Genomic DNA, 24,460 nt, shown 5'->3' on the forward strand with positions numbered 1-24,460 from the left:
ATACCAGCCTGCAGAAGCTACACTAAGCAAAAATATAAACACAACATACAACAATTTCATGCGGTCTGGCCAGAAAAAGCATGACATGCCATACTCCCTTTATCCAGACAGCATCAGAGGGGCGCTGTTTCACTCGCTCGGGTGCGTCTTGCTGTCGGCTCGTGTCTTGGTCCAATAAATTATCAATATTTTATTTGGACGGGTAAAGAGGTACGGTGGGCCAGGCCACGTCTAAGATGTTGGTTGCTTTTATAGGAGACCAGAATTCATATGCTTCATGTAACGCCTACAAGAGGACTGCATGGACTTTCAAAAACCATGTGATCAAAGGTAATTTAATTGACTGTACATTTCTAGTTACAAGCTACAGCCGTTACCTGCATTATGATTGTCAACCAATCATTAGGGAGTTTTTGTTTGACTCACGTGAATGTGATGGAATACCTGACTGAAACAGGAACCAACTTTGCTGCAATTCATGTAACAGTGGATATGTACAATTGAATATGGTATGAGGCTCTCTCACCGATTGATAGTACAATGTACACACATACGCGGAGTGTACGAAACATTAGGAATAACTTCCTAATATTGAGTTGCACCACCTTTTACACTCTGAACAGCCTCAATTCGTCAGGCCATGGACTACAAGGTGTTGAAAGCATTACACAGGGTTGCTGGCCCATGTTGATTCCAATGCTTACAACAGTTGGGTCAAGTTGGCTGGATGTCCTTTGGGTGGTCAACCGTTCTTGATACGTGGGAAACTGTTGAGCATGAAAAACCCAGCAGCATTGCAGTTCTCGACACACTCAAACAGGTGTGCCTGGCACCTACTACCATACTCCATTCAAAGACGCTTAAATATTTTGTCTTGCCCATTCACTCTCTGAATGGCATACATGCACAATCCATGTCTCAATTATCTCAAGGCTTAAAAATTATTCTTTAAACTATATCCTCCCCTTCATCTACACTGATTGAAGTGGATTTAACTGTTGATATCAATATGGATTATAACTTTCACCTGGTCAGTCTGCCGTTAGAGCTGGTGTTCCTAATGTTTTGTACACAGTGTATATTTAGTTTGTGAGTGTGTGATATGGGGGTTGGAGACATGTTTATTTTTACATTACAAAGACAAACTTGTATAAACAATGTCAACACCGCCATGTTGCACTGAGCCTTGCTGTTGGAAAACCACATCAGTGTCTGACTTCACTCGTCGACTTTTGTCTACAGCAGTTTGCTTTCGCGTGACTACTCAAACGAGCTCAAGGTTAGGGGGTAGGGACGTCCCAATAATCCCAATAGCACTAACCATTTAATGACGGCTGCTGCTTCCGGGAAGATGGCCGGCTAAACAATGGCAAAATATACCATTCTAGAAATCAAGAAGGGAGAACTTTTCGCTTTTGCAAACTACTTGGATTAACCAAAGTGTTCGGAATAAATGCTTGCATTTAGGTAGTTTATTTGGTGACCGTGTGCATGCATGTTAAATTACTGTTTGAGTTAGCTAAATTAGCTCGCACATGCGAAGTAGCTAACATGTCAGCTATTGGTAGCTAAAGTTGAAACCCGCAACTGACGTATTATTGAGTTCCATGATCGAGAAATGGAGAGGAGACACGTTTACAGTGCTGGCTAGTGTCGAAACGTGCGATCTTTTTTATCGGTCTGGTCGATTGCTATGTTCCCGCAGCTGCATGCAACTGTCTAAAATTTAACTAGCTAGCTAATTTTCCTTGATTCACTCATTTCAATGGCTCACTGTAGTTCATCAGATCCAAGTGGGAAGATACCCCGTCCAGATAGTAGCGTAGTATTGATGGCAGGATCTCCCGGAACCGTTGATCAGGCAATGAAGCCGGTGTTGTTTGAAATATTTGGAGAAATTTGGAACGTCCAGGCCCGACTCGGGCAAGGCGTCTCGGCCTCCGTATACCGGGTGAGCTCGGGAAGGACGAGTACGGCCGCGGTTAAGGAGTTCCTGGCGGACGCTCAGGGCGGAGATTACGGGTACCACAAGGAGAGGTCCGTGTTGGAAGACATCCAAGGACACAAAAACATCGGTACGGAACTTTGTATTGTAATATGGTTGTAACGTTACTGTGCACAATCTCTGGAATTACAGAGTTCGTCTTCTAGTGTTCCTGGTCATCGATGAGGTAATCTGAGAATCAAATTATGAATCGTATTACAAAGGGTTTAGCCTCGTATTTGAAATCTGTGTTTTTATCAAGCTAATTGCCTGTCCGCCATTACAACCAAGTCACAAATCTCAATCTAGTCTCTGATCTGTCATAGTAAGCTGTTTTTCTGGTAACGCTGGTTTTTAAAGCCTTCATTGGCATGTAGTAAAGCCCTTCTCAGCCACGTCAAACGAACACCTGATGATGATGACCCTGACTGGCGCATTGTAATAACTAGAGAACGACCGATATGGATTTTTTTAGGGCAAATTCTTGGGGGTCAAGGAAGCTGATATTTTAGCCTGATATTCAGTATACATAATGCATAGATTTGAAAACCAAACAATACATTTGTTTTTACCAATCTACCTACATAACAACATAAAGGTAATAGTTTATTTTGAATGGTAAATCTCTTGATAAATTGGGTTTAATTAAGATGGTATGGGTGTAACCGATGTGAAATGGCTAGCTAGTTAGTGGTGCGCGCTAGCGGCGTTTTAATCTGTCACTTGCTTTGAGACCTTGAAGTAGTGGTTCCCCTTGCTCTGCTTTTGTGGAGCGATGGGTAACGATGCTTCGAGGGTGACTGTTGACGTGTGCAGAGCGTCCCTGGTTCGCGCCCAGGTCGGGGCGAGGGGGTGGACGTAAAGTCTATACTGTTACATAGGCATACTCACAATACAGGTGAATGCATATTCAATAGGAGTATGTGCATGCATTGAGTTATTGCGCTTGTTTTGGCTGATCTGTGGATCTATGGTGCTACAGATGACAAACTATGTTTGCCTTCCATATGGAAGGATATATAGGCACAGATGTTAGTTTGAGAATATAAAAGAACATAGACTCAATGCAAATGGGTCCAACATGATGATCACAGATTCTTATGAAACAAGTATTTTTGTTGTTGTCATTTTCCGTGATCGGAAAAGTACTTTTTTTTTCAGCTGCCAGGATGAAATTTGAAACGACTCAATTGGCTAGTTCAGCTATCTGTCAAGAAATGGCTGGGTTGTAACTAGAGGTCGACCGATTATGATTTTTCAACGCCGATACTGATTATTGGAGGACCAAAAAAAGCCGATGTGAATACTCAGACAAGTCTTCTATGTTTTTATAACAGGGTGATAACCTTGCTTTACAGATCACATCAGTGTAACCTCAAGGGAGGGATGCATTTTTTGAGTATTTAAACAGAGCCCCCAACTTCACCACCGAAACAAATCTGTGCTTATGCTGACTGTTCCATTCCTGTATGTCTCCATAGTAACGCTATATGGGGTGTTCACCAACCACAGCCATGTGGGTGTGGCCACACGCTGCCTGCTGCTAGAGCTGCTGGATGTCAGTGTGTCTGAGCTGCTGGTTAGTACCCAGGGCCAGGTGGGCAGCCTCCAGAGTGGTGGTGCCCAGCAGCAGGGCCACTCCATGTGGCTGGTGCAGCACTGCGCGAGAGACATCCTGGAGGCCCTGGCCTTCCTCCACCGAGAGGGCTACGTCCACGCAGATCTCAAGCCCCGCAACGTGCTCTGGAGCGCAGACGACGAGTGCTTCAAACTCATCGACTTTGGACTCAGCTTCAAGGAGGGTAACCAGGTGAAGTGGAGTTGGGACAGGGATTGGTGTGGGCTACATACCTCTAAGGGAGGGTTTTCAAGTTGGTTTTAGCATCTTTGTACGTTGATCATTTATGCATAAAATTAGTTGACATACAACAAGGAAACAATTATATGGACCAGGCTAAACTTTGGTGTGTGTGGTTTTCTGCCCGTATAATAGTGTCCGTTCTTTCCTTGTGTGCTCCAAGGATGTGAAGTACATCCAGACGGATGGGTACCGTGCCCCGGAGGCTGAGCTTCAGAACTCGCTGGCCCAGGCGGGGCTGGAGGCGGAGGGTAACTCTGGCTGCTCGGCCACTGTGGACCTCTGGAGCCTGGGTATCATCCTGCTGGAGATGTACTCCGGCATCAAACTCAAAGACACTGTCAGGTCACCCAAGTGGAAGGTACGTCCACAGCACAGCACTCCATCTCTGGGCCTGTATTGCCACTATACTGACTGTGTAGGCTTTTGTTCCACCCCAGCACAAACACACCTATTTAAATGACTGTTCTTTACCATATTATTGTCATATACAATGCAGTGGACTCTGATCCACCTGTAGCTAATAGATCAATATGTTCTTCACATACAGTGCTTTCAGAAAGTATTCAGACCCCTTCACTTTTCCACATTTTCTTACATTACAGCCTTATTCTAAAATGGATTTAAATAAGTTTTTTTTCACCCCATCAATCTACAAACAGTAACCCATAATGACAAAGCAAAAACAGGCACATTTATTAAAAAGGAAAACTGAAATATCACATTTACATTAGTATTCAGACCCTTTGGCAGCGATTACTGCCTCGAGTCTTGGGTATGATTCTACAAGCTTGGCACACCTGTATTTGGGGAGTTTCTCCCATTCTTCTCTGCAGATCTCTCAAGCTCTGTCAGGTTGGATGGGGAGTGTCAATGCACAGCTATTTTCAGGTCTCTCCAGAGATGTTCAAGTCCGGGCTCTGGCTGGGCCACGCAAAGACATTTAGAGACTTGTCCCAAAGCCACTCCTGTGTTGTCTTGGCTGTGTGCTTAGGGTCATTGTCCTGTTGGAAGGTGAACATTCAACCCAGCCTGAGGTCCTGAGCACTCTGGAGCAGGTTTTCATCAAGGATCTCTCTACTTTGCTCCTTTCATATTTCTCTCGATCCTGACTACTCTCCCAGCCCTTGAAAAACACCCCCACATCATGATGCTGCCACCCATGCTTCATCGTAGATTTGGTATGTGCTTTTTACTGAGGAGTGGCTTCCATCTGACCACTTTACAATTAAAGCCTGAGTGCTGAGGAGATGGTTGTCATTCTGGAAGGTTCTCTCATCTCCACAGAGGAACTCTGGAGCTCTTTCAGAGTGACCATTGGGTTCTTGGCCACCTCCCTGACCAAGGCCCTTCTCCCCCGATTGCTCAGTTTGACTGGGCGGCCAGCTCTAGGAAGAGTCCTGGTGGTTCCTAACTTCTTCCATTTAAGAATGATGGAGACCACTGTTCTTGGGGACCTTCAATGCTGCAGACATTTTTTGGTACCCTTCCCATAATTTGTGCCTCAACACTATTCTGTTTGAGCTTTACGGACAATTCCTTCAACCTCATGGCTCGGTTTTTGTTCTGACATGCACTGTCAACTGTGGGGCCTTTATATAGACTGGTGTGAGCGTTTCCATATCATGTCCAATCAATTGAATTTACCACAGGTGGACTCCCAAGTTGTAGAAACAGCTCAAGGATGATCAATGGAAACAAGATGCACCTGAGCTCAATTTCAAGTCTCATAGTAAAGGGTCTGAATAATTATGTAAATAAGTTATTTCTGTAAATTTTTTGTAAAAATGTCTAAACCTGTTTTTCCATTATGGGTTATTGTGTGTAGATTGACGAGGAACATTATTTAATCCATTTTAGAATAAGGCTGTAAGGTAACAAAATGTGGAAAAAGTGAATGGGTCTGCACTTTCTGAATGCACTGTACACAGATAAGACATTTAGGTAATATACATTTATTAGACAGATATGGGTGTGTTGTCCAACCTGCTGTTATGTTGCCTACTGTTCTTTGCTCCTGCAGGACAACAGTGCAGCGATAGTCGACCATATCTTTGCCAGTAACAGTGTGGTGTGTCCTGCTATCCCTGTATATCACCTCAGAGACCTGATCAAGAGGTAACAACATTCATTCATTCATTCATTCATATGCATTTTTGTTTTAGTTTGTGCATAAATGCAGACATTTGATCCATTGTAGCAAATTGACTGCTCCCTTAAACATAAGTTGTCATTTTCAAAATTGTAAACTTATTGAAATGCATGTGATGATTTTCCTGAGAGAGGGGTTCATAACGTTGACATTATTGTTTGTGTGCACCTGCAGCATGCTTCACAATGACCCCAAGCACAGAGGCACAGCCGAGACGGCCCTGCTTAGCCCTTTCTTCAGTATTCCCTTTGGTAAGTCAGAAACACCAATACAAAGTCCACAGCAGACATTTTGTTGTGTTACAAACTGGAATTTAAATTGTTCTTTGTCATTGATCTACACAAACTACTCCATAATGTCAAAGTGAGAAAAAAAAATCTACAAATGCTTACAAATGTAATAAAAATATAGTTGCATAAGTATTAACCCCATTTGTTTAGGCAAGCGTAAATTAGTTCAGGAGTCAAATTTGGCTTAACAAATCACATAAATGAAATAATAGCGGTTGACAGAATTTTTGAATGACCATCCCCTCCTCTGTCCACATACATACAACATCTGTAAGGTCCCTCAGTCAAGTATTGCATTTAAAGCACAGATTCATCAACAAAGACCCGGGAGCTTTTCGAAAGTCTCATAAAGAAGTGCAGTGATTAGTAGCTGGCTCACAAAAACAAATCAGACATTGAATATCTCTTTAAGCATGGGCAAGTTAATAATTATGCTGTTGATGATGTCTTAAACCACCCAGACACGTCAAAGATACCGTTGTCCTTCTGAACTGAGCGGCAGGACAACAAGGAAACTGCTTAGGGATGTCACCATGAGGCCATTGGTGATTTTTAAACCGCTACAGAGTTCAATGGCAGTGAAGGGAGAACGGAGGATGGATCAACAACATTGTAATGACCTCAATGACAGAGCGCAAAGAATACAAATGTACAGAATAAAATAAACTTGCATCCTGTATACAACCAGGCACTAAAGTAATACTGTTAAAAAAAACACAAAGGAAAATACATTTTGGTTTAAATGCAAAGCTGTAATATTGGGGAAAATGCAACACGTCATTGAGTAGCTACCTCCATATCTTCAAGAATGGTGCTGGCTGCATCATGGTATGGGTATGCTTGACATTGGAAAAGACTGGGGAGACTTTCAGGATCAAAATAAAGGCGATGGAGCTAAGCACAGGTGAAATCCTAGAGGAAAACCTGCTTAAGTCTACATTCACTAGACACTGGGAGATGAATTCACCTTTCAGCAGGACAATAACCTACATACACCATAAGGCCAAATCAACAATGGAGTTGTTACCAAGAAGTCAGTGAAGTTTCCTAAGTGGCCAAGTTACAGTTTTGACTTAGGTCTGCTTGACAATCTATGGTAAGACGTTGCTGTCTAGCCATGATCCCCGAAACCTTGACAGAGCATGAATCATTTTTACCCAAGAAGACTCACAGCTGTAATCGCTGCCACCAAAGGTGTTTCTAACATGTATTAACTCAGGGCAGTGGATACTTATATAATCAAGGTATATTATCGTTTTGTTTTTCATAAAAATACTAACATTTTTCTAACACGTTTTAAAAAATGTTTTAGTTCACCTTTATTTAACCAGGTAGGCTAGTTGAGAACAAGTTCTCATTTGCAACTGCGACCTGGCTTTGACTTTGACATTTATTAGAATTTTGTGTGGATCTTTGACAAAAAAAAGTACAAATTCATTTTAATCCCACTTTGTAACCCAATAAAATAAGAAATCCAAGGGGGGTGGATTCTTATGATAGGCACTGTACCTCATGTTCAGCCAGCTCATATGATAGCTTGCATTATATCATAATCTTATCTCTCTCTGCACCTGATCCCAACCCTCTTTTTCCTCTATGTTTGTAATCTACGTCTTTATGATATGCATATAGAATTTTCACTGAAAACAAAAAATATTATAATCATAGTAGGGAGGTTGGGTGGAGCTGTATAAACCATAGAGAAGGCTTCTTAAACCTATTGATTGAAGAAATGTGTGACAGCTCCTCACATAGAAGACTTGGTTCTGCTGCCCTCGCCTGTTCTCCGCCTGCTCAACCTGATTGACGACAGCCACCTACACAATGAGGAGGAGTATGAAGGTAGGGAACAGCCTTCTCCACTGACGATACATTTTAAGAACAAATTTCTCCTACAGTTGGTCATTTTGAAGATCAGCGATGGAAATACACTGGGGCTCGTGGAACCACAAGTCAGTGCCACGAGTCATCGGTGAACTAAACCATATGATGAGGCTATATATAGACTCGGTGATATGACGTTGCCACGAGCAGCAGCAAGACTATGCACTAACAGAGTATCTGTACATGTGGGACCAAAACAGCTGAGAAGTTTGTCTGCGCTCTTAGTTGTTGCGGAAGTCTGCACAATTCTGCTGTGCACTTTATGTGTCGCTGACTCTAGCTTTTAAAGGGACACTGCAATATTCTGTCAATTAAGACATTTTTCAACTTATACAGAGTCAGGTTAACTTGTGGATAAAATGTTTGTCTCTGCATGCAGTATGAAGGAAGTTAGAGGTAGTTTTGCGAGTGTACCGGTAGACTTCCAGTCAGTTAACACTAGTTAGCATTGGCTTGCAAAACTACACCGCCTACAGAAAGTATTCATACCCCTTGACTTATTCCACATTTTGTTGCGTTACAGCCTGAATTCAACATTTATGAAATAGATTTTTTTCTCTCACCCTACATACAATACCCCATAATGACAAAGTGAAAACATGTTTTTAGAAATATTGGCTAATTTATTTAAAATGAAATGCATAAATATCTCATTTACATAAGTATTCATATCCCTGAGTCAATACATGTTAGAATCACCTTTGGCAACGATTACAGTTGTAAGTCTCTAAGAGCTTTGCACATCTGGATTGTACAATATTTGCAGTTTTTTAATTTTATTCTTCAAGCTCTGTCAAGTTGGTTGTTGATCATTGCTAGACAGGCATTTTCAAGTTTTGCCATAGATCTTCAAGGTGATTTACATTCAAACTGTAATTAGGCCACTCGGGAACATTCGAGGTCGTCTTGGTAAGTGTAACCGATGTGAAATGGCTAGCTAGTTAAGGGTGGTGCGCGCTAATAGTGTTTCAATCGGTGACGTCACTTGCTCTAAGACCTTGAAGTAGTGGTTCCCCTTGCAGAGGGCTGCGGCTTTTGTGGAGCGATGGGTAACGATGCTTCATGGGTGTCAGTTGTCCATGTGTGCAGAGGGCCCCTGATTCGGGCCCGGGTAGGGGTGAGGGGACGGACTAAAGTTAAACTCTTACATAAGCAACTCGTGTAAATATGGCCTTGTGTTTTAGGTTATTGTCCTGCCCGTGTCTGGTGGAAAGCAGACTGAACCAGGTTTTCCTCTAGGATTCTGTCTGTGCTTAACTCTATTCCGTTTCTTTTTATCCTAAATAAAAACTCCCTTGCTGATGACGAGCATACTCATAACATGTTGCAGCCACCACCATGCTTGAAAACATGAGTGGTACTCTGTGATGTGTTATGTTGGATTTGTCCCAAACACAACACTTTGTATTCAGGAAATAAAGTTAATTTCTTTGCCATTTTTCTTTGCAGTTTCACTTTAGTGCAATGTTGCATAAAGGGTGCATTTTCAGGACAGGCTGCCGCCTTTTCACTCTGTAATTTAGATTAGTGTTGTGGAGTAACTACAATATTGTTGAACCATCCTCAGTGTTCTCCTATTACAGCCATTAAACACCCTCTAACTGTTTTAAAGTCACCATTGTCCTCATGGTGAAATCCCTGAGCGGTTTATTTCCTCTCTGACAACAGAGTTAAAAAGGACACCTGTATCTTTGTAGTGACTGTGGGTATTGATACACCATCTAAAGTGTCATTAATCATTTCACCATGCTCAAAGGGATATTCAATGTCTGCTTTTTATTTTTACCCATCTACCAATAGGTGCCTTTCTTTGAGAGGTATTAGAAAACCTCTCTGGTCTTTGTGGTTGAATCTATTTGATATTCACTGCTTGACTTCGGGACCTTTCAGATAATTGTATGTGTGGGATACAGAGATGGGGTAGTCATTAACAAATTATGTTAAACACGTTGATTGCAGACTGAGTCTATGCAACTTTATTATGTGACCTGTTAAGCACATTTTTACTTCTGAACTTATTTAGGCTTGCCATAACAAAGGGGTTGAATACTTATTGACTCAATTTCAGCTTTTCATTTTTAATGACTAACAATATCATTCCACTTTGACATTGTGTGTAGGCCAGAGACGAAGTCAAACTGGAATACATTTTAAATAGAGGCTGTCACACAGCAACATTTGGAAAAAGTCAACGGGTGTGAATAATTTCTGAAGGCACTGTACATCTAACTTCCTTCATACTGTGAGCAAAAACATTTTTATCTGCTTCTGGTAAGTATAAAAATATATTAATTGCCAGAATTGTGCAGTATCCTTTTAAAACAAATATACATGGAAATATACATGTCAAAAATGCCCCTGAAAATGTGACTTTCGATCAAAATGATGCTGTTGTGTTGTCAGACATCTTGGAGGACATGAAGGAGGAGTGCCAGAAGTACGGCTCTGTGGTCTCTCTTCTCATTCCCAAGGAGAACCCAGGCAAAGGACAGGTAAGACACACACTATCCCCATAACCAGGGGTCTATTGTCATTTAAATACTTCCATACAAATTAGAGATTTGTACATATTGTAGATCTGCATTTTTACTGCCTTGTCTTAATCTGTGTGTGTGTGTGTGTGTGTTTCCCCCAGGTGTTTGTAGAATATGCTAATGCAGGCGACTCCAAAGAGGCCCAGAGACTGCTGACAGGACGGACCTTTGACAGGAAGTTTGTCGTTGCCACATTCTACCCCCTGAGTGCTTACAAGAGAGGCTACTTGTACCAGACCGTGCAGTGAACACACACACACGCGCACTGAGAGCTCACACTGTTAGTTGAAGCGCCTAGGCCCCATTCAGTCAGTCTCTGTCATGGTGTGTATACTTACAGTTGAAGTTGGAAGTTTATTTACACTTAGGTTGGAGTCATTAAAACTCATTTTTCAACCACTCCACACATTTCTTGTTAACAAACTATAGTTTTGGCAAGTCGGTTAGGACATCTACTTTGTGCATGACACAAGTAATTTTTCCAACAATTGTTTACAGAGATTATTTCACTTATAATTCACTATATCACAATTCCATTGGGTCAGAAGTTTATATGCACTAAGTTGACTGTGCCTTGAAACAGCTTGGAAAATTCCCGAAAATTATGTCATGGCTTTAGAAGCTTCTGATAGGCTAATTGACATAATTTGAGTCAATTGGAGGTGTACCTGTGGATGTATTTCAAGGCCTACCTTTCAAAATCGGTGCCTCTTTCCTTGACATCATGGGAAAATCTAAAGAAATCAGCCAAGATCTCAGAAAAAAATGTGTAGACCTCCACAAGTCTGGTTCATCCTTGGGAGCAATTTCCAAACGACTGAAGATACCACATTCATCTGTACAAACAATAGTACGCAAGTATAAACACCCTTGGACCAGCTGTCATACCGCTCAGGAAGGAGATGCGTTCTGTCTCCTAGAGATGAATGTACTTTGGTGAGAAAAGTGTAAATCATTCCCAGAACAACAGCAAAGGAACCTGTGAAGATAATGGAAGAAACAGGTACAAATGTATCTATCCACAGTGAAACGAGTCCTATATCGACATAACCTGAAAGGCCGCTCTGCAAGGAAGAAGCCACTGCTCCAAAACCGCCATAAAAAAGCCAGACTACCGTTTGCAACTGCACATGGGGACAAAGATAGTACTTTATGGAGAAATGTCCTCTGACCCACTGGGAATGTGATGAAATAAAAGCTGAAATCATTCTCTTTACTATTATTCTGACATTTCACATTCTTAAAATAAAGTGGTGATCCTAACTGACCTAAGACAAGGAATTTGTACGACTATTAAATGTCAGGAATTGTGAAAAACTGAGTTTAAATGTATTTGGCGTATGTAAAGGTATATGTAAACTTCCAACTTCAACTGTATATCAGATCACCACTCTGCTTTCTGCAGCCTCTAGGGCCAGAGTTAACCTAATATGCCCTGTAGCTTTAATTACTGTATGTAGCTACAGTATGGATTATACAAATCTGTCATTTCACAATTTTCCATGTCCTCCTATTGGGATGTATACTGCTGGAGTCTGCTTTTAACATTGATCCAGATTGGTCATATGTTTATCAGAGGGAGATGGCTTGACTCTCAGTAGATGGATAAATCCATACGTTCCCACTCCACACTGGGCTGATGTCAAACCCCGAACAAGAGAATGACTTTATGTCCACCTACCTTTTTATAGAGCACAAAGAGTACAGTACCAAGTGCCCTATGGGTTTCTCTCGTAAACCTAGCAGGCTGTTTAGCTTGGGGACCGAGTTTTTTTTTCTCATACTCAACTACTTGAATATGTTATCTTTAAGTAATTGAAACCGTTCCTACTGATTGATCTGGGGTCTCTTGTTGAAGGCTGAGCCACAATTTCATCCAAAGTTACCTTCCTATGACATATTTTGTCTATGAGATGTTGTTTGTTTTGAGACTTGAATTCTGAAGGTACCACTCAAACATCAGTAGAATCACGTTCTGAGACTAAAAATCACGTTCTGAGACTAAAAGTCCAACCATTCAACTGGCACTTTTCTATGGTACATAAAAAAATATATATACTTTTTTTGTAATTTCTACCTTATGTTTTTATATAATCATTTCTACCATATATAGTGTTATTCAATTTTGTCCAAATTGCCACATATACTATGTTTACTCCTGATTGGTTGGGCTGATGTGAATGGAAGTGAAGTTTTCGATACGTTATGAAAGGGATGGGTCATTCCCTAGCTCTGTACAGTACATAGCAACAAGCCTACTGTACGCTCAGAACCCATGAATAGAGGTTTCACAGTTGGAGAGCATTACAGCTGTGTCAGTGTTGTAGCCGACTATTCCAGTTCTGTCTGTCTCTGAGTTTTATAGTCTGCATGACAAATCAATGTGTGGGAACAGCTAGTTTAGGTGTGACTATGGTGAGATTATAGGCTACAAAAGTCTTGAATTATTCAATGTCGTGTGTTGAAGATGTTGAAATGAACAACAAATTGTTGCATGCACTGAACTGAAATGTTAGAGGCAGTATTTATTCTGCATTTTTGACTCTTCCCCCTTGTTTGTCTGCTGCTCTTATTCAGTCCAATGACCCTGTGAATCTTAGGCGGGGCACAGGGGCTTCTGAATCAGTAGGCTGGCATTGAAACTAGAAAGGTTTCAGGCAGGGGGCTAGTGGCATCCTGCCCATCTCTATAAATACTGCAGTACCCCTTAGCGGTCATGCTGGAGAAAGGCCTCGTCTTCCTCTCCTATACTATACCTACAGTAGCTGATCTTCCAAAGCTCCGTCCTGCCTGTCCAACCTTTCCAGATGCTTTTTTTAAAGTTGTTTGAAAAAGAGACCATTTTAACATGAGCAAAAATAACTACTATTTAAAGCACATTATTGTTGATACACTGCGATTTACTCCATTTGTAACTCACACTTCCATTCAACTGGCATCATGCGACAAGTGTGGATGCTGATTGAGACATCGTTGACGACGTCCTGCCCATGTGAAGTACTGACTCTAGGACCTCTGGGTGATGTACCACCAATATGTGAGGTGATCCATCCACTGCCTTAGCTACAGTACCTTCTATGTGTTTATAATCTAGAGTCTACCACTATAATGTTCCCATTTAGTATATTTATTGATGTTTTGGCACACTGTCCCTTCAGTGTGTTATTCAGAATAGATCTCAATGATTCCTTTCTAATCCCCACAACCATTGAGCATGATGGCATTTCTTCATGGACAAATGTTCATGAAGGTTAGAGATTTAAGGTTAGAGTTTAGTGTGTGTGTTTACATGTATATTCATTTATAGGTTTGTATGTGGGGAGGCTTCCTGCATCCTCCCAGTTTGTTGATAGGCATTATGTTTCATTCAGGTTTATTAGTTAGTGGAGTTATGCTGTTACAGAACTGCTGTTGTCAGAGATTGCATAAATTGGCGATTTCCTGAACTGAATTGAATCAACCCTGCTTTACAGCAATGATCAAATGAAAGAAAAATCTAAGTCAGCAATGACGTAGACCAATCCCCCGTTGCCATATGGTAAAAAAAACCCAAAGATGACAGGATTGAAATGAGGTGTTTTATTGTCAGTGTTTTGTCTGCTAGGCAATATTGAAAGAGTCTCCAAAGACTACAGCACTGATACCAATGTGTTCTATAAATCATTTCCCTTCCCCACTCAAAAGACAATCATCATAGTTTTTTAGCAACATGTCTCCTTTGGGTTTTGTGAAAGCCCGCCTCATTGAGCAGCTGACAGCCCCCCTGTTACAAAGAACTGTCTCCAACAGAACTAAAACTGACTTGAAAGTGAATCACTCACACTATCTGATCTGTGTGATCAGGATTACCGAAGGCACATATTATGAGTATAAAACAAGTGTTTGTATGTATGATGGAACAAGCGTGTGTGTGAGTCCATGCATTGCCACACAGAAAGAACCCTGTGATTGTAAGTCTGTGATTATATATGTTTGTATTGTTTCCATATCTCAAAATAAAGAAAGGTACTTGACTATGTGTCAACAATATATGTTAGTCCTATATGTCTCTTTTTATGGTCTGGACCAGCTAAATCAATATAGAGTAAATCTACACATGATGTAATAGCATAGTACTGCCACTAGGGATCAGCACAGCTATACTTTACAACATACTGCTACCACTAATAGATTTTTTTACTACTTCTGCCACTTTCTTTAATTTAACTAGACATATTCTTATTTACAATGACGGCCTACTCCGGCCAAACCCTAATCCGGGCGATGCTGGGCCAATTGTACGCCACCCTATGCGACTCCCAATCAATACCGATTGTGATCCAGCCTGGAATCTAGCACTGAGATGCAGTGCCTTAGACTGCTGCGCCACTCGGGAGCCCATTGATCTCCACAGTTGTCTCGCTGCTGGGTAGAACAGACCTCACATTCACACAAATTAATAATCTAACCAGGCCTATTGATCTCTGTTATACTCTGATCGATTGCCCTGCCATGCTGTTTTTACCAAGAAGCAAACAAATAATTGCTTTTCACAACTCTTTTGGGGTGGCAGGAGCTGTGCTGACGGAGAATTATTAAAGGAATAGAAGTCAAAAGAACTCTCTCCCATAGTGGGAAAGCATAGAGCTCAGGCTAACTTGTCATAGTTAAGTACAAAGCCAGTCAGTATCAAGTGGTTAACACTAGGATGCCTTGAATACATATGAACCCATGAAAGATGTAGTGTTGTATCAAGACCAAGTTTATTTACAATTGTAGGTATTAAAAATACATAGTAGGCCTACATTAGAACTTGGATAGACCTCTCAAAGTAAAAACAAACCCATTGAATACAGTGTGAGGAGTCAAGCTATAAGAGCAGACCCCCTGTAGCACTCTGCATTCCACAGCCCCCAACACATTGTCCTGCTGCTTCCTGTTACTGTGAATAGTGGGACTTTCAGCCCATTTATGGGCTCTCTGTTTACAGCCTGCCCCATAAAGAGGGCCTTGTCTGACCTGGGCTCAGCCACACTGGGCCCCTGGAGGACAGACCAACGCATGGATGACGGAAGTAAGAGACTTACCCATATTCTCTTTCTCTCGTACAAGTTTGACGGGTCAAACTTTGGGTCAAACAAAATCCTCTGTCTGCAGTGATTCATGGCTCTCAGCCTGGAGTTGGTCATTGGTCTGCTGATGAAAAGAGGGGTAGAACTAGAACAAGTAATAGTCTGTCCTAGAGGGCCTGTCAGACAGGGATGTAATTAATCACTGTCTGTTGCAGGCATGTTCCCTGGAGAGAGGGGAAGCGAGGGAGATAGAGAAATAAGCTGAGAGCAGGGGAGTGAGGGCCCCGCAGGGACCTAGTCCAGAGTGGATCAGCACAGCACCCTCATCATATCTGAGAGGATGGAGGATAGACTGGGAGTACAAACTGACACACACACACACACACACACACACACACACACACACACACACACACACACACACACACACACACACACACACACACACACACACACACACACACACACACACACACACACACACACACACACACACACACGATAAGGCTGATAAAGCCTATTCCCCTTGCTGAGGCGGACATCCATTGAGTGTAATAATAATATATAGTAAGTGCAATACAAGTAAGTGCTTTGCATCATAAAATAAAAGGGTTGTACTAACAAAGAAACAAAAACCATAGGAAGGTTAAATGAAAAATGTAAAGTGTGTCTTCAGCAGGGATTTATAAAGAGTCACTGAATCTGCAAGCTTGATCTCCTCTGGCAGACCATACCAAAGTCCAGGGGCCCTAATGGAAAATACTGGTCTCCTTTGTTTTCAAACTAGATTTTGGAATGGTCGACAGTGCCCTGCCAGAGGATCTCAGGCTGCGTCCTGGTTCATAGGGAGGTTAAAGATCAAGATATAGGATGAGGCTAAACCAAGCCTAGCCTTAAACGTGATTAATACAATTTTAAAATCTATTCTAAAAGTGACTGGTAGCCAGGGTAGCTAAAATAGGTGTGATATAGTTACATTGTCCTGTGCCTGTTAAAAGCCTAGCTGCAGCATTTTGAACTAACTGTACTAACTGTAGATGATGGAGGGCTCCTGAGTGGCACAGCTCTCTAAGGCACTGCATCTCAGTGCTAGAAGCGTCACTACAGATCTGGTTTGATTCCAGGCTGTATCACAACCGGCCGTGATTGGGAGTCCCATAGGCGGTGCACAATTAGCCCAGCGTCGTTTGGGTTAGGGTTTGGCCGGGGTAGGCCGTCATTGTAAATAATAATTTGTTCTTAACTGACTTGCCTAGTTAAATAAAGGTTAAACAAAAAATAAATGGAGTTATTTCTGACTGAGACAGATATACAAACAGTTACAATCTAGTTGTGAGGAAATAAAAGCATGCGTATGTTTCTCCAGATCAGAACTGAAATAAAATCATGCGTATGTTTCTCCAGATCAGAACTGAAATAAAAGCATGCGTATGTTTCTCCAGATCAGAACTGAAATAAAATCATGCGTATGTTTCTCCAGATCAGAACTGAAATAAAATCATGCGTATGTTTCTCCAGATCAGAACTGAAATAAAATCATGCGTATGTTTCTCCAGATCAGAACTGAAATAAAAGCATGCGTATGTTTTTTCAGATCAGAACTGAAATAAAAGACTTGACCTTAGCAACAGTATACAGTAAAAGCAGGACTGGACAACATTTTGTTCATGCAGCTCGAGATTTAGGTCAGGTTCAAAGAAGACACCAAGATTTCTGGCCTTAGGCTTTACCTTTGTGGACAAATGACTAGCCAGCCACACCAACGTGTCGGAGGAAACACCATACACCTGGTGACCGTGTCAGCGTGCATGCACCCAGACCCCCACAGGAGTCGCTAGAGCGCGATGGGACAAGGACATCCCTGCCGGCCAAACCCTCCGCTAACCCAGATGATGCTGGGCCAATTGTGCGTCGCCCCATTGATCTCCCAGTCGCAGCCGGCTGTACTCTGAGTTCTATCAAGGTGGGGACCAGATATAACCTCAGATTGTCAGACATCCAACATTTGATGTTAGCAAGTCACTTATGAAAGGTAGCTACGCTAGATTGGTCACTGGGTCTGATTGGTAAATAGAGCTGCGTGTCATTAGCATAGTGAAAGTAAATGTTCTGATTGGGGAAGTTCCAAAGTTCTTCCCCAATCAGAACATTTACTTTCACTATGCTAATGACACGCAGCTCTCTAATCAGTTCCAAAACTTGGTCCTCGGGACCCCAAAGGGTGCACATTTTGGTTTTTGCCCTAGCACTACACAGCTGATTCAAATGATCAACTAATCATCCAGGTTTGATCATTTGAATCAGCTGAAACTTTTTGGGGGTTGGGGACCCTTTTTGTGATAGAGAATTCATCAGGGACCCCCCCTCTTAGTCAGAACACAACTCGAGTGAGATAAAAAGAGTTATACAAGCAGTTTTACTATGATGTCTGCAGTGCATGGCTGGATGAACCAAGTCTCAGGTCCAGGGAAAGAATGCCCACCTCTTGGCATTGGAAAGAAAATGTTGCAGTTTTCAAGATAATTTCCTGCAATTCTACACACTTTGTCATGAGGGAGAGAGAACTTTTCAGTTTTCAAGCCCCAGTGCAGTCAAAACACAAAACATTTCTATGACATAGACTGACCAGGTGAATCCAGGTGAAAGCTATGATCCCTTATTGATGTCACTTCTATCAGTGTAGATGAAGGGGGGGAGACAGGTTAAAGAATGACTTTTAAGCCTTGAGACAATTAAGACATGGATTGTGTATGTGTGCCATTCAGAGGGTGAATGGGCAAGACTAAAGATTGAAGTGCCTTTGAACATTGTATGGTAGTAGGTGCCAGGTGCACCGGTTTGAGTGTGTCAAGAACTGCAACGCTGCTGGGTTTTTCACTCTCAACAGTTTCCCGTGTGTATCATGAATTGGCCAGCATCCCTGTGGAACGCTTTAGACACCTTTGTAGTCCATGCCCTGATGAATTGAGGCTGTTCTGAGGGCAAAAGTTGGTGCAACTCAATATTAGGGAGATGTTCCTAATGTTTTATACACTCAGTGTATATTTCCACACTGAAGTTGGCATAATACTGACAAATTCTGAAAATTATGATAATGCCTTTTTAGTGTAAGAGCTGTTTGAAATGCCCGCTTGAAATTTCAGCCTGTTTGGGTGGGAAGGAGTTTTGGCCTGCCTGGTGAGTTCCAAACTCTGCCAATAACAGCTACTTTTCCCCTCCCCACTCATACCACTCCCAGACAGTCCTAACAAAATTCTTGCTTAAGAAATTGCTCTTTTGCTAATAATATATATTTGTATATTTTTTGACCATTTTAATTTAAAACAATCACGGTAAGGTACTTCATTGTTACCTAGAAAATATTTTATAATGAGATGAAAATGGCAGCATTTGACCTTTACAGCTTAAATTACAGTGCATTTATGTAAAAAATAGTAATAATAGGAATAGTATTGAGTTTAAAATGTATAATTGGTGGAATGCTGTGGAATTAAAAATATGTATATATTTTGAGATCTGGCAGCCGACTCCCGTAGTACTTCCGCGGACGGCACTTTGAGAACCCCTGCCATAGTGAATAGGCCCTGGGGACGATACTGAACCACCCATGCTCACTGAGGAATGTCTTCCACAAAGATATGACCTGAACCAGACGTGCGTCGCCGGAGATTCCCACCTAGTGGGAAGCGCGTCACTGAGAACCAAAATAACTAGAATAGAGCATTGCCCAATAATGTCGCTACCATGTTGTTGTTATGTTGTGTTGCTACCATGCTGTGTTGTCATGTGTTGCTGCCTTGCTATATTGTTGTCTTAGGTCTCTCTTTATGTAGTGTTGTGTTGTCTCTTGTTGTGATATGTGTTTTGTCCTATATTTATATTGTATTTATTTATTTATTTTAATCCCAGGCCCCCGTCTCCGCAGGAGGCCTTTTGGTAGGCCGTCATTGTAAATACGAATTTGTTCTTAACTGACTTGCTTAGTTAAATAAAGGTTAAATACAAATACAAAATAAAATTCACCGGCTTCGGCAGCCAATAGAAGGTCATTACTGTCTTTCAATAAAGCCGTTTCCATGCTGTGAAGTGAGCAGAAGAACGACTGGAATTTTTCAAATAAGTTGTTCATACTCAAACGAGCCAACAATTGCTTGAAAACAATGTTTCTAAAATCTTGGATAAAAAAGGAAGCTTAGGATAGGTCTATAATTATTCAGTGAGGAGGGGTCTTGAAAGAGATTTTTAAGGAGGTTGGACCAGAGCAGTTTTCAAATAGGCTGGAACAGAGCCAGAGGTCAGGGAACTATTTACAATAGACATAATGTTGGGGATGACAGTAGGCATAACATCTTTTAGTAGTCTAGTGTAGTGTGTATTGGAGTTCAGACTATCCTATCAGAGTGAGAGGAAGGGAGTGAGAGAGAAAGAGAGAGATACAGACAGAAGAAGAGAAATGATACTCACTAGTGCCTCAGGCAAACTTGTCACCTGTTTTTCTACCTATGTGTAGTGCCATTTAACCTGTGAAGTCTACCTGTCTGCCTGGGCCTGTGTCTGTCTAGTTTGTGTATGAGACCAGGAGTGGAAGCTCCTTTAGACTTTTGACTAGCAGACTTTCTAATCAAATGAGATGCATTCACTCACTCTGATTATTGAGTTCTTCCGACTGACTCCCCACTCTTCCACTGGCTCTATTAAAAGTGTGTGTTTACTCTTGTGTTTTGGCCTGTGGGCTTTTACCTCCTCAACAAACAGAGTCTGCCAGTCTGTTTTAGGAAAGCTAGGAAGGAGTGTAAACAGCCAGCCTGTCATGTGAATATTCATGACTGTGTGTGTGTAGACACATTGTGTGGTCCTGGTCCAGACCCAATTACTCACTCACACACACACACACACACACACACACACACACACACACACACACACACACACACACACACACACACACACTTACACATACACACTCCAGTACCAGAACCAGGTGTTGAATTATGAATGGACTGATGGGACAGAGCTCTATCACAATACTGAAACAGCAGACAGGTCACATTAGGACATGGATGATGATACACACTCAGGCCAGGATTCAATCAAAGGCACATTATAGTCCAGCGCACTGCACTGCAGGCAATTTCCCTGACGTCCGCAGAGATCACATACAAGGTAAACACTGCAGAAGTCGGATGAAGTGTAAATGACTTTTTAAAGTCAAGTACAATGCACGTGTCTACAACACACATTTGATTGAATCCCCGCGTCAGTCAATACAGTATCTTTGTCAGGACAGTGTTAAATGGGCAGTGCAGTGAAAAACGCGATTATGAAATGTCCTCACTATGAGGTCGAAATAACTATCTGAAATTGTGAAAAGTATGATTGTAGCAGAGTTTAATTGTGTCCTATTGTTATTTCTTATCAGTGTAACATTCTGTCCTTCAGTTCATAAGTACATCACACTGTGTCACTTGGCTAAGCAGAACTTTTCTAATCCTTCTCATGTTTTTTGAAGAGGACCACTGTGATATTTATTGATAAAGAAAAAATGCAGTGGCTGCCTGCCTGCTGCTGGCTCAAATGAAAGAATAGATTAAATATACAATAAAACAGATGATTAACTTCAGTCAGTGGAATTACCTCCCTCTCACTACAGAAGACGTGTTACAATCAAAAAGCAGATAATACATGAACTTACTTTCATCCTTCTCAGAGGAAGTTATCAAAAAACAAATGTGTTCTCTTCCTCTTCTCTTAGTCTGGTTGATAGATAGGATAGCTAGGTAAACCGGTTTATTCTTTGGTTCACTTCATTATTCCCTTTGAAGGACATAAAATACAATAAAGTCAACAAAGAGAGGATGAACACAGAGGCTTTGAGATGGTTACACCAACTGTATTACGCATTAAAGACCTAGATTCCAGATTACAGAGAAAAACACTTGAATAAATAAGTGTTTCAATTAGTAGTGACGTCTGTATGTCTTGATCTGATGAACTGTTTACATACGTGGGCCTGGATTCAATCAGATCAAGTGTAAAACAGCAGGGCAGATGTGTAACTGCGGTATGAGCTGATATATCAGTGAGTGGCTGTTGGTGTGTCACAAACCACTCCCTTCCTTATTAGCTTCTCCCTACTGCGTTAGAAGTTCAAAACAGAGCAAGAAAGTGTAGGCTCTACCCATGTTAGAAATAATGACTCTCAAACATCAAACCATTGATGTTAGGTTAATGCAATGTTTTCATGTTCATTTGGATGGGGGATTTATGCCTATCAGTCTAATTCGGCTGCATTAACTTCTATGCAGCTACATAGAATTGGTTGGATTATAGTCGGGTGTGGTTTAGTTGCATCTAGTGTATTGTCCGCGATAAGGCAATTTTTTATTATTATTTAACTAGGCAAGTCAGTTAAGAACAAAATCTTATTTATAATCACAGTCTACCCCAGTCAATTGTGCACCACCCTATGGGACTCCCAATCACAGCCAGATGTGATACAGCCTGGATTTGAACCAGGGACTGTAGTGACACCTCTTGTGCTGAAATGCAGTGTCTTAGACTGCTGCACCACTCGGGAGCCCAATGCAATGAGCCACTTGTGGATTTGACAGCTCTAGCCAATGGTTGGAACAGGTTCAGGGAACAGAACCGAAAACCGGAAAATAATGACATTATTTGAAGAACCGAACCCAAACCGAATACGAAAGTGATCTATACTGTTTCGGAGCAGAACAGTATTTTGAACCAGTTAATGTTATTTTACGTTCCAGGGATTTTTTTCAGACCCACAAAAATCCCAACAAAGCGCTCTGTCACTGGAGAAACTTATTCCAGCATCTGCCTACCAGCTGGAAATCTTTGCCAGTGGGTGTGCGTGTGTGTGTGTAGACTAATTGCCCCTCTATTTTTCTTCTCGTACTGTAGCCTACTGATGACATTACAAGCGTAATACCGAAATTAGGGAGAGATGTTTAATCAGAGAAGAATGGATACTTTATTTTGCTGGTTGGAAGAGTGGAATGGACCAATTTTTTGTTGTTGATTCTAATCAAAACGAAAATGTTGGAAAATCATTTTGATTCCAACCCCTGGCGCTAACGCAGTTCCACCTCCGACAACACCAAAATAACGCTATGCAGATGTCAATCTGATTGAATCTAGCGCCAAGATCTGCATAAAGTGACTAAATAAATCACTTAATCCAATTTACATTTACATTTACATTTAAGTCATTTAGCAGACGCTCTTATCCAGAGCGACTTACAAATTGGTGCTTTCACCTTATGACATCCAGTGGAACAGCCACTTTACAATAGTGCATCTAGGTCTTTTAAGGGGGGGGGGGGGAGAAGGATTACTTTATCCTATCCTAGGTATTCCTTAAAGAGGTGGGGTTTCAGGTGTCTCCGGAAGGTGGTGATTGACTTCGCTGTCCTGGCGTCGTGAGGGAGTTTGTTCCACCATTGGGGGGCCAGAGCAGCGAACAGTTTTGACTGGGCTGAGCGGGAACTGTACTTCCTCAGTGGTAGGGAGGCGAGCAGGCCAGAGGTGGATGAACGCAGTGCCCTTGTTTGGGTGTAGGGCCTGATCAGAGCCTGGAGGTACTGAGGTGCCGTTCCCCTCACAGCTCCGTAGGCAAGCACCATGGTCTTGTAGCGGATGCGAGCTTCAACTGGAAGCCAGTGGAGAGAGCGGAGGAGCGGGGTGACGTGAGAGAACTTGGGAAGGTTGAACACCAGACGGGCTGCGGCGTTCTGGATGAGTTGTAGGGGTTTAATGGCACAGGCAGGGAGCCCAGCCAACAGCGAGTTGCAGTAATCCAGACGGGAGATGACAAGTGCCTGGATTAGGACCTGCGCCGCTTCCTGTGTGAGGCAGGGTCGTACTCTGCGGATGTTGTAGAGCATGAACCTACAGGAACGGGCCACCGCCTTGATGTTATTTGAGAACGACAGGGTGTTGTCCAGGATCACGCCAAGGTTCTTAGCGCTCTGGGACGAGGACACAATGGAGTTGTCAACCGTGATGGCGAGATCATGGAACGGGCAGTCCTTCCCTGGGAGGAAGAGCAGCTCCGTCTTGCCAAGGTTCAGCTTGAGGTGATGATCCGTCATCCACACTGATATGTCTGCCAGACATGCAGAGATGCGATTCGCCACCTGGTCGTCAGAAGGGGGAAAGGAGAAGATTAATTGTGTGTCGTCTGCATAGCAATGATAGGAGAGACCATGTGAGGTTATGACAGAGCCAAGTGACTTGGTGTATAGCGAGAATAGGAGAGGGCCTAGAACAGAGCCCTGGGGACACCAGTGGTGAGAGCACGTGGTGAGGAGACGGATTCTCGCCACGCCACCTGGTAGGAGCGACCTGTCAGGTAGGACGCAATCAAGCGTGGGCCGCGCCGGAGATGCCCAACTCGGAGAGGGTGGAGAGGAGGATCTGATGGTTCACAGTATCGAAGGCAGCCGATAGGTCTAGAAGGATGAGAGCAGAGGAGAGAGAGTTAGCTTTAGCAGTGCGGAGCGCCTCCGTGATACAGAGAAGAGCAGTCTCAGTTGAATGACTAGTCTTGAAACCTGACTGATTTGGATCAAGAAGGTCATTCTGAGAGAGATAGCGGGAGAGCTGGCCAAGGACGGCACGTTCAAGAGTTTTGGAGAGAAAAGAAAGAAGGGATACTGGTCTGTAGTTGTTGACATCGGAGGGA

At 42.3% G+C, this 24,460-nt stretch overlaps 2 protein-coding genes across 3 annotated transcripts in view; one reads left to right on the top strand and one right to left on the bottom strand.

Moving 5' to 3' along the window:
- Positions 1-1,860, bottom strand: part of LOC115108552 (UDP-N-acetylhexosamine pyrophosphorylase-like) — a 39,466-nt gene extending 37,606 nt beyond the window's left edge. The window contains exon 1 of the mRNA XM_029633041.2: positions 1,775-1,860. The gene's annotated coding sequence lies outside the window, so the exon portion shown is untranslated. The remainder of the gene's footprint in view (positions 1-1,774) is intronic.
- Positions 1,296-14,731, top strand: LOC115108553 (serine/threonine-protein kinase Kist). 2 transcript variants are annotated; one of them, XR_010460943.1, is made up of 8 exons: positions 1,296-2,075; positions 3,466-3,794; positions 4,006-4,203; positions 5,866-5,960; positions 6,169-6,245; positions 8,028-8,126; positions 10,289-10,439; positions 10,572-10,660. XR_010460943.1 is itself a non-coding variant. In XM_029633044.2 (8 exons), the coding sequence occupies exons 1-8, from the start codon at positions 1,766-1,768 to the stop codon at positions 10,948-10,950; spliced, it is 1,344 nt and encodes a 447-aa protein (XP_029488904.1). In that variant the 5' UTR covers positions 1,305-1,765; the 3' UTR covers positions 10,951-14,731. The 2 variants fall into 2 exon arrangements, 1 of the variants encoding a protein (XP_029488904.1); XM_029633044.2 differs by lacking the exon at positions 10,289-10,439 and adding an exon at positions 10,804-14,731 and having other exon boundaries at positions 1,305-2,075.
- The last annotated feature ends 9,729 nt before the right edge of the window (positions 14,732-24,460 follow it).

The sequence above is a fragment of the Oncorhynchus nerka genome, linkage group LG24 (assembly GCF_034236695.1).
Source record: "Oncorhynchus nerka isolate Pitt River linkage group LG24, Oner_Uvic_2.0, whole genome shotgun sequence".
NCBI lineage: Eukaryota > Metazoa > Chordata > Actinopteri > Salmoniformes > Salmonidae > Oncorhynchus > Oncorhynchus nerka.